An 11,441-nucleotide genomic window follows, 5' to 3' on the forward strand; every position below is an offset into this window, starting at 1 on the left:
ATCTCTCCTCGATCTGTTTTCTAGGTCAGTTATTTTTCCAGTGAGATATTTTACATTGTCTTCTATTTTTTCATTCTTTTGGTTTTGTTTAATAATTTCTTGATTTCTCATTATGTCATTAGCTTCCATTTGCTCCATTCTAATTTTTAAGGAATTATTTTTTTCAGTGAGTTTTTGGACTTCCTTTTCCATTTGACCAGTTTGGATTTTTAAGGCATTCTTCTCCTCATTGGCTCTTTGGACCTCTTTTGCCATTTGGGTTAATTTATTTTTTAAGGTGTTATTTTCTTCATTTGGGGGGGGGTCTCCTTTAGCAAGGTGTTGACTTATTTTTCATGATTTTCTTGCATCACTCTCATTTCTTTTCCCAGTTTTTCCTCTACTTCTCAAAATCCTGTTTGAGCTCTTCCATGGCCTGAGACCAATTCATATTTTTCTTGTAGGCTTTGGATGTAAGATCTTTGACTTTATTGTCTTCTGGTTGTATGTTCCTATCTTTTTTGTCATCAAAGTAAGATTCTATGGTCTGAGTTTTTTGCACTGTTTGCTGATGTTCTCAGCCAATTACTTGATTTTTAAACTCTTTGTTAAGGCAGGGATCTGCTTTAGGTGTGGAAAAAGTACTGCCCTAAGCTTTAAGGGTTTTGTGCAGCTGTTTTCAGAGGTATTTCTAGGAACCTATAAATTTTCAGTTCTTCCAAGGTGGTATGCTCAAGGGTGAGGTGTTTACTCCTTTTCTGGCCTGTGCTCTGGTCTATGAGTGACCACAAGTACTCTTTTTTGCCTTGCAACTGTGAGGATTCCCTCTCCACCATTGCCCCAAGCACCACCACACCAATGTTCCTCCTTGCCTCAAGACCTCCACCCAGAACTGTGACCCAGATGCAAGCACGGAAAAAGCAAGAGAATCCTGCCTCGGCACCAGTAAATAGATCCCTGCAATCCCCCTCTGATGAGCCATTCAATCCCCCTTTTGTCTGTGGGCCAAGAGCCAAGAAAGCAGCTGCAGTCCTGGGGCTGTGCCAGGACTGGGGCTAGACCATACTCCTCTCTCACCCAGGTCCAACAGACCTTTACTGCTGACCTTCTAAGTTGTCTTTGGTGTTTGTAGGTTGAGAAGTTTGGAAACCAGTATAACTGCTAGTGATTCAGTCCCCTCAGGTTTGCTCCAGGTTTACTGAGACCTGGTATTTAGTTGTGTGGCCAATGCTCAACTGTGCTCCTCTCCCAGCCTGGTGCAACAGACCTTTCCCATCAACCATCTAGGTTGTCTTGGGCTGGAAATTTGTTTCACTCTGTTTTTTTGGGGGTGGTTCTACTGCTCTGGAATTTGTTTAGAGCTATTTTTAGAGCCAGGTATTTGGAGGGGTATGGTGGAGAGCTCAAGCAAGTCACTGCTTTTATTTCTTCCTCTTGGCTCTCCCCCCCCATAATCAACCATTTGAAAATGGGTGTTTGGAAAACTGATGGCTGTGTAAACATTAGACTGACAACCTAATGATGATGATAGTGGGCATTTGCATAGCACTTTAAGATTTACTCATACTTTATAAATATCTCATTTGAACTTTATAATAACCCTAGGAAGAAGGTGCCTTTATTATCCCCATTTTACAAATGAGGAAACTGAGGCAGAGGTTAAGTTATTTGTCCAGGTTAGTGAGTGTCAAATTAGGTGTGAGCTCAAGTCTTCCTGACCTGAGGACCAGTGCTCCAACTTGCTGTGTAGTCAAAGATCTGATTTGAACTACAGGTTCTAATTAGTCAATATAAAGTGATTTTAGACATTATAAAATTTAAGCCAAACAAAGAATTTCTCAGGAGACCTTAGTAAAACATCCAACAATTTTCTGTTTATATCTATAAGGTGAAAGACCATCTTTACTCACCCTTAATCAAGCCAGCAGCTCAGGGAAAGCCCAGTGAGAAATGGAACAATGGGGGGATATTGGGACCAAAGATCACAGTACAGATACAGAAATTCTAAGAGTAAAACACAGCTGAAGAAGCAGTTCTTCAATTAGTATCTAGATCAAGTGTTCTTAATGTGGAGCCCATGAATGTTTAGAAAATATTTTGAAAATTTCAATACAATTTATTTCCTTTGTAACCCTGTGTATTTTTATGCTTTTAAAGACAGGTTTCTGAGGAGCCCATAGGCTTCACAAGATTGGGAAAGGTGTCTGTGACACAAAAATAGTTATGAAGCCCTAGTCTAACTAGAGCTGCACAGACCAGATGCACTACATTTCTTTCAATATTCATTTTAAAGATGTATTTTCATTTATTCCATTAAATATTTTCCAATTAAATATAAAATTTTTAAACTTCTGCTTAAAATTTTTTTGGGCTGCAAATATTCTTCTATCCTGACCTTGCCCCATTCCTTGAGAAAGCAATTCATATGATATCTATTATATATGTGAAGTCATGAAAAACATATTTCCATATTAGCCATGTAGGAAGAAAAAACCCAAGAAAAATAAAAAAAAAGATGGCCTTTAACCTACACTCAGAGTTCATCACATGATCACTCTCTGGAGTTTTTTTTCATCATGGATCTTTAGAATTGTCTTGGATAACTGTCTTGATCATAGAAAATAATTTCACGGTTGATCATCTTACATTATTGTTACTGTGTACAATGTTCTCTTGGTTCTACTCACTTCATTTTGCATCAATTCATATAAGTCTTCCCAGTTTTTTTTTAAATTAACCTGCACATTATTTCTTACAGCATAATAATATTCCATCACAATCACATACTTCAGCCATCCCCCAATTGACAGGTATTCCCTGAGCTTCTAGTTCTTTGCCACCACCAAAAAAACTGCTTTAAATATTCTTGTACAAATAGGTCCTTTCCCCTTTTCCTTTATCTCCTTTGGAAAAGGCATTGTAGTCATATTGCTGGGTCAAAGGATATGTAGTTTTATAGCCATTTGGGTGTAGTTCTTAATTTAATTGTTATCCAGAATGTCTGGACTTGTTCACAATTCAACCAACAGCACATTAGTTTCCTGATTTTTCCACACCCCCTCCAGCATTTGTTATTTTACTTTTCTTTCATGTTAGATAGTCTAAGAGGTGTGAGGTGTTATCTCAGAAATGTTTTAAATTTTTCTAAGCAGTAGTGGTTTAGAGTATTTTTCCATGTTACTGTTGATAACTTTGATTTCTTCTTCTGAAAACTGCCTCTTCATAGCCTTTGTCCATTTATCAATTGGGGAATGCCTCAAAAATTTGGCTCAGTTCCCTATGTATTAGAGAAATGAGTTCTTTATCAGAGAAATTTGCTACAAATATTTCCCCTCAGTTTCTTGTATTCTTTCTAATTTTGGCTGCATTAATTTTGTTCGTACAAAACAATTTTATTTTCATGTAATCAAAATTATCCATTTTATTTCCCATTATCCTCTCTATCTCTCCTTTGGCCAAAACCTTTTCTCTTATTCATAGATCTGACAGGCAACATTATCCCCTGCTCCCTAATTTATTTATCATATAAACTTTTATATCTGTACCATTTACCCATTTTGAACTCATCTTCATAGTCCGTGTGTGATATTGGTCTATGACTGTTTTCTCCCAAACTACTTTCTAGTTTTCCAAGCATTTTTTTTCTCAAATGATGAGTTCTTACCTTCTCACTCCAAAATCTTGGATCTTTGGGTTTATTAGATAGTAGATTGCTATGATCACGTATTACTCTGTATTATGTACCTAATCTATTCCACTGGTCTGTCACTCTTTCTTATCCAATATCAGATTGTTTTCATGATTACTGTTTTGTAATCTAGTTAGAAATCTGGTACTCTCTTTCTATAGCTTTCTGCTGGGTTGTGTTGGTAGTAAATAGAATCATTGATGATTATGTGTGTTTATTTTATATCTTGCAATTTTGCTAAAGTTATTAATTTTTTGACTAATTTTTTAGCCAACTTTCTAAGGTTCTCTAAGTATATTGTTACAACATCTGAAAAGTGTGATAGTTTTGTTTTCTCATAGCTTATTTTTATTCCTTCAATTTCTTTTTCTTGTCTTATTGCTAAGAACTATTACAGAGGTGGAATCAACAAGACTTGGCAACTGATTTGTATATAGAGGTGAATGTGGATGAAGAAATGAGGATGGTTCTGAGCTTTGAAACTTCACGTGACTGGTGGTACCTCTGTGAGAATTCTGGAAGAAAGAAAAACATATAGGCAAAGTGAGTTTTTTTTGTGGGATATATTAAAGGTACTTCTACAGTGGAGAGATTTCTATGCTAATGTAGGGAAAGTCCTATGGAGAGGAATCTTCCATGCAGCCTGGAGAGGAAAGGAGTAGATGGCCTAATCCACCTTGTGCCCATTTTTTCCAATTCTCCCCAAAAATTCTCATCAAAAGAGAGTTCTTTCTGACAGAACCTTCTTAAACCTAAAAAAACATCCAAAGACCTAGGTATTTGGGTGTCAATGCCGATCAACATAAAGGGGCTGACTATTGGATAAAACAGGGATAGGAGAATAGTAAAACGTAGCCCCCAGTGCCTACTTGCATTAGAAGAAGCCATATATATGACAAAAGGGGAGCTGGCTGAGTTAAAGCAAACAAAACTGCCCACCATCATCAGGATGGCTTTCGTGGCTCTGCTCTCATGGGAGGCTCTGGGTGAGAGGCTCATGCTGTGAATGTGTTGAACTAGTTCTTTGTGTTTATAGAGTACGGACACCATATAGACACTTGAGCAGATCATGAGACCCATAAACAAAGCGTCAACAACTGATTTCCATGTCAGAATTTTTATAGTATTTTTGTCATGCCACTCAAAAGAGCTATGCCCAATCCTCCATCTTTCATTACTGCTGTTCCTTGGATCACTTATGTTCACAGCCACTATGACATCTATCAGAATATTGAAAATCCAGCAGAGCAAAGGGAACATATTTTGAACAACATATTTTGAAGCCCTAATTTTGATCTCTGTCCACATCTGACTATTTGGACTTATGGTAACAGCCTGGAAGACACTCAGGAAGCTGGTATGGCAAAGGGAAATACACCGAGTCACTCTTATTAAGTAAGTTAAGATTTTACCAATCATGTCATCCAGGAAAGATTTCCATGCCCACACATTTATTATTATGGTGATTCCTCTGAAAATAATCATCAGGACATGAGCTAAGGCCAAGTTGATTATTATCAGGTTAATAGGTCTTTTCCTATGAGCGGTGATGAACTTCAGGCTATGTAGGTAAAGAAGGAACATATTTCCCAAGACTCCAAACAAAAGCAGGGTCAAGTAGAAAATCTCTAGGCCTTCTTTATGAGGGTTCATTCCCTGAGTGTCTTGGAGAGCTTTTCCATGAGATCTGAGGTAAGCTGGGGAGAAATCAATGCGAATCTGAGTTTTCCAAATTAAGGATTTCCTAATAAAATTCCATATTATACTTACATTATATGTGAGGAATGGCAAACTTTCCTAGAAGGTAGTACTGTTTCCGTATCTATGAGGCATATATTCACATTATCAAGGTAGCTAGGGGGCTCAGTAGATAGAGTGACTGCCCTACAGACAGGAAAATCTAGTTAAAATCTGACATCAGACACTTACTAATTATGTGACCCTGAACAAGTTTCTCCACCCTCTTTGCCTCAGTTTTCTCATCTGTAAAATGAGCTAGAGAAGGAAATGGCAAACTGCTCCTGGATCTTTGCCAAGAAAAACCCAAAAGGGGTCACAAAGTTTCAGATACAAATAATTGACTAAGCCACAAGAAATTCAACTTATCAATTCACAAATATTTATTAATATTTATCATTTAATAATCAAAAAATTTACCGAGCATTCTAGTAATACACTACTTTTTAGCTTTCTCTAAGCCATGCGTCTGCTTTTGGGCGATGATCATCATCTCCCACCAGCCTGCCCCTAGGCTCATCAACTTCTGTAGGTGAGTTTTTGCCTTAGCTTTCCAGGGCTCATGTCTCCTGCCACTTCCTTCTCATTGCTTCCCCAGGCAACTGCAACCGTTCCTGTCCCCTTTTCAGTAATTCTTCATTTGTTTTGTTCCTCCATTAGAATATAAGCTCCTTGAGTGTAGGAAGTTTTCTTTTATTCTTATCCCTAGTTCTAAGCACAGTTCCTGGATCATAGTAAGACCATTTGAAATGTGTTTTGTGTAACTATCGCTTAGTGGGAATGAATCAAAGCCTACTGGTGTAATTTTGGATTATACTTACCCTTTAATTAATCTTGACCTGAAAGGTTATTAGATTTCTTGGTTTTCATATTAAAAAATCATTCTGGCCTGGTACCCCCTTTCAGAAAAAACAGAGTGGCTAGCTTCATGATCTCTTTTCTTCTCCCCTGAAGAGGGTTGGCAAGAGTCTAGATATCTCTACATAAGGGTTCCCTCTCACCACTCGTCTATAGATTAACATAACCTAAGCCATGTGGAAATAGACATCTTACCTGGGTAACAGATCCGTTACATGAAATAGTTGCTTATGAGATTGAGAGCATAAAAAATGGAGGACAATGTATAGATCTGGCACCTCATAATCTTTCCTTTTATCTGAATGGGACAAAAATATCAGACATTTTGACATACACAGAAAATAATTTAGAAATCCATTCAACTCAATAAGAAAATTGATGAGGATAGGGAGAAAGGAGAGGGAGATATGAAAAGGAGGTCAGTATAGTTCAATGAATGTATTAAAATAAACTAAACTCATCATTTGACGGAAGGTGACTCTTACAAAGCTTCAAAAGAAAAAAAAAGAAAGAGTAAAAAGAATCTGTGATTGTTTGGGCCAAGTGGACGAGATGAAGGGTAATGAAGTGGAAAAAGATTCTGTCATTCATACATCACATGTTAGTCACATTACTCTCTTGTCACTTTCATCTTTGCAAAAGGGAGAAAGGGCAAATGGACTAAGAAGTGGAAGAGGGCAGGTGAAGAAAAAGACAAAATTAACAATCATCACTGTGCAAGTAAATGGGATGAATTCCTTTATAAAATAGAAGAAGACAGTGGAATACATTATCATTTCAATAATATGTTATTTATAAAAAATAATTGACTGATAAATATTTACACAGAGGTAATAAAATTAGAATCTAGAAGAAAAGCAATGATGCTTCATGTGACCTTAAAAATGGTAACAATCATTATTTCAGAAAAGGCCATATTAGTAAGAAACATGAGATAAGAGGATAAGCAGGGAAATAATATTATGTGTAAAGATACCATAAGTAAATTAATATCACTTTTATGTAGTATACACTAATTATATATGCATTTGTATTGTAAAAATATAGGTGGCACAATTGATAGGGTGCCAGGCCTGGAGTCAGGAAGATTCATCTTCTGAGTTCAAATGTGGCTTAAGACACTAACTGTGTGACCCTGGGCAAGTCACTTAACCCTGTTTGCCTCAGTTTCCTCATTTGTAAAATGAGCTCGAGAAAGAAATGACAAATCACTCCAATATCTTTGCAAAGCAAATCTCAAGAGAGGTCACAAAGAGTTAGACATGACTGAACAACAAAAGCAAAGTGCAAGAAGAATGGAAATGTGGGGAGATGGGAGAAGGGTTAGGTTCTGAAGAATAATGAATGCCAAACAAAGAGTATATATATATATGCTTATATATATGCATATATATATATATTTGAGGTGATAGGGAGGTAGTGGAGTTTATTGAGTAGGGGAAGTGATGACATGGGTGGATTTGAGCTTTAGCAAAATTGTTTTGGGCTGAATGGAGATTGATCTGGAGTCAGAAGGCCCTTGTGCTACCTCAAATCCTGTCTCAGACACATACTCTCTCTGTGACACTGGGAAAGTCACTTAACCTCTCTCAGGCTCAGTTTTCTCATTTATAAAATGGGAATGAAAATAGTACCTACCTCTCACAGTTGTCAGGATAAAATGAGTTAACATAGGTAAAATCCTTTCCAAACCATAAAGCACTATGTAACTGCTAGCCATTGTCAGCCATTGTAATTATTCAAGAACTGAGCTGTTTCTTGGCTGAGACCACATGTAGAACTGAGTTTGTGGACTACTCATTGCCTGTTGTATTTGACATTAGAATTAGGGTTCCCATAAGCCTCATGCCCACATTCCCTCCCATTAAGTTATACCTCTAGGAAGGCTGGGACCTACTCTGGCCTAAACCTTTGTGTCTCTTCCCCTCCCCCTGTCCCCTTCCCGTGCAAAGCCTAGTGCTCTGAACACAACCAGGGAATAACAAACAGACCCAATGAGCTGGAGTCCAGCTGCCTTGTATGAAGACTCCCAAAGGTGCTCATTGAAAGGGTCAATAAATGTATGAAATCAATATTTTAATGGAAATACAGTTGAGCAAGAGTGCGTGTATCAGCAGAAGTGAGGCTAGGAAGGGACCTTGGTTCCTAGGAAATAGTGGTTTATGTAGACTACAATCTCAGAATACTTTTGGGGGTGCTCATGTCTATGGACAAAACAAGGCTCTGTCAGGATCGTGGAAGGAAAACAGGTAATAGAATCTGTCAGTTAGGGTTGGGGTTGGGGGTGGGGGAAGAAGCAGATCATCTGCTTGCTTCTTCTTTTAAGTCATTATTAAGTCATTAATAATTAAGTCATTGCCTAGCAATAGCTAGGCAGTGTGGTAGGCTCTGTCCTCCAAGTCAGAAAGACTTAGGTTCAAGTCTTTTCTCTGACACCAAACAGGTTGTGTTTCTCTGGGCATGTCAATTAATGTCTCACTGTTCCAAGCAAATCTTTAAGATTATGAATTGCAGAACAGTTTTGCTGCATTGCTGGAGGCAGTTACTTTACTAGGGTGTCTCCCCTTGGATAAAATCACAGGACTATTGCAATAAATGTTTCTATTTTAAATTTTCTTCAGCAGGATGATTGCTATCAGCACCTTTAAATATTAGCATCTTGTGGCAGACCCTAATCTCCCTGCTCAGGAGTTGTACAGAATCATACTTTAAACAACATGATGAAATAGTTTTTGGGACCCTGTTTGCTTTTTAAGTAGCTTAGAGTTAGAAAATTACTTTGCAACATAGTGTAACCATGTTTTCAAGTGAAGATACAATAATATCTCACCAGAGTCACTTAGCTAGGGTCTGTCCCAGCCTATTTCAATTCAGGCTCCCATAGCACCTGAATATGGAAGATTGAATAGATCTTGGGCAAATACTGATGATAATAACCCTAATTCCATTTCTAATCCTAATGTTATTTGTAAAACACTTAGCACAGTTCCTAGAACATTTATTAAGGAACTTAATAAATGCTTATTCTCTCTCCCTGCTCCTCACTTCCCCTCATAGCCTACCCTGACTCACGCAGGGACAATTGATTGGGTGGGCTGGACAGCTCAGGATTGCTGTGTGTGTTGTCAAAGGCACTAAAAAGTCTTTTCTGTTTCAGAGGTGAGACCTAGACTTAATACCTGGCATGTAGTAACCGTGTAATAATAGTCTATTAATTGGATGATTGGTTCACAGAGAACTGTGATTGTGCCATATTCAAGCTAGGTGATGGGAAGCAGAGAGACTAAAGTCTCTGGGAACAGAAACCAGGGCTCTTGCCCCCCATACTTATCTCTAAATACTGGAAAACAATCATGATCTTGAGCTCCTTCTGTGACGTCTTGAGATCTAGAGACATGTTGCCTTCTCTCTCAGCTCAAAGGAGTTAGATTAGAGCTCAGGAACTCCTGTTCCTGTGGGGACTCACACAATAACTACAGTTCTTCCCTTCATCAAGACCTTGAGGCAATAATTACCTGGGACTCATTATGTTTCTGGGCCTGCTGCTAGGGCAGAATCCTTCATCATCTGGATCTAGCACTGAGAATTTCCTTCTTCCTCCACCCTACAATGCTCCTCCAACCTAGTCTAGAAGTGTAGGGTACAGAGCAAGGAGACAACAGAAAAAGAGGCCTAACCATAGCCGCATTGCACGTACCACACCCTTGCTGTGTTCTAGTGACATGAGTATCTCTCTTTAGGCAACTTCCCTGGAATTCCCACACTGTTTCCGCCACTCAGAGACCCACGTACCTGATTTCTTACTCCTGGAAGGGGACTTTACCAATCTCTGTCTCTGTGGCTAAGAGGCCTTCAGTCACTCATCATCTTATTCTCCGTTGCCAGGGCAGGGGGTAGAGCTGTGCCCATTGGTGTGTGAATATGTGTGAGGTGTGCACTGCCAGGGCAGGAATTATAGGGAAAGAGGAGTCTGACCTCATCTCCCCCGACAGCTGCAATTATTATGTCGTCTGCCAGAAAAATGACATTGTTAGCTCAGGGAAATTGGGAGGTTTCTGAAGAAGAGGAAGAAATTAAATTTGGTCTTAGATGCAAAGCTCCATTAATAATAATTGTTGGTTAATTAGAGTCTCCAAAAGAGCTTCTGTGATCGGCTAGAAGAGAAACTTTTTCTCTTCCTAATAGGAGGGAAGGTGAAGGTGAGGGTCAGTAAGGGTCATAAGGAAGAGGGAGGCAGGGACATCTGCCTTTTGCTAACTGAGGATCCCTAAGCCTAGACTTTAGGGTTTCTCACAAGATTTTTTCTGTGAATGCCACTGAGGCTCCTTCCTCTTCCCAATTCTATTTCATCATTGGGCGCTTCTGCTTTCTTTTGAAGTTTTCACTTTGCAAAGCAAAAAAAAAATTGTGATAAAACTTGGAAATGTTTTTCTCTAGGACATGCTGGGAGTGTTTCAATAGGGATGGTCAATCGTGCCCAGTTATGATGCTCTGTGTTCATATCCCTCAGTCTCAGGCCAGGAAGTTCTATCCTATGGTATATCCTTAAAAGTAACAATGCCCAGGTGCCCTCATAGTCTGTTACACCATGGCTTCCATTCCCCATGCCTTGTGTGTCAGATAAGGTAAGGCCAATCAGGAAGTGGGTTTTTGGGAGGGAGTGATCGCTCTGGATGTCATTTGGACTAGACTGTCCTCCTTCCCTACTGTCCTTATGTTTCAAGGGGACCTCAAGGTCTATGACTTTTAGAGTCCCCACATAGACTTCAACTATCCATTTCAGTTAGTGGGTTGGTCAAAATTTTCATTAAATTGCTTGTTTTCCTGAGTGCAGTCTGTCCAGGAGAATGCAGGCTTCCTGAAGATAGGGACTGCTTCTTTTTTCTACCTAACAGATGTGAGCATTAGATATGCCACTTGTCCCTAGGGATACCTTAATGTGCCAGCAGGGAGGGCTGTGATTGTTGGGCTTTCCCCCTACTCTTTAAGGAGTCCTCAGTTAGTGCAGCCGCCATTGTAGCTACCTTATATTTATCATTCACTTGCCCTATGTAGCTTTTGCAATGGTCTGGAGCAAGAGGAAGAAGCAGTCAGGTCCAGTGACTTGGTCATCTCCAAGTACACAGTCCCTCCCCAGCTCTCCTTCAGATTCTATGTTGCTTCCTCATCTACCCTGGCA

The 11,441-nt window shown here is 39.0% G+C and overlaps 1 protein-coding gene across 1 annotated transcript; it reads right to left on the bottom strand.

The window, feature by feature from the left end:
• Positions 1 to 4,267: 4,267 nt before the first annotated feature.
• LOC114041989 (vomeronasal type-1 receptor 3-like) lies at positions 4,268 to 5,320 on the bottom strand. The gene has a single exon (XM_027860679.1). It carries the CDS (start codon positions 5,318 to 5,320, stop codon positions 4,268 to 4,270), a length of 1,053 nt encoding a protein of 350 aa, XP_027716480.1.
• Positions 5,321 to 11,441: the final 6,121 nt, after the last annotated feature.

The sequence above is a fragment of the Vombatus ursinus genome, unplaced genomic scaffold (assembly GCF_900497805.2).
Source record: "Vombatus ursinus unplaced genomic scaffold, bare-nosed wombat genome assembly UNPS02014235.1, whole genome shotgun sequence".
In the NCBI taxonomy this organism is placed as follows: Eukaryota; Metazoa; Chordata; class Mammalia; order Diprotodontia; family Vombatidae; genus Vombatus; species Vombatus ursinus.

Excerpts from the sequence above, each read along its gene's own strand:
- LOC114041989 (XM_027860679.1), bottom strand. The coding sequence starts at position 5,320 with ATGAACCCTCATAAAGAAGGCCTAGAGATTTTCTACTTGACCCTGCTT.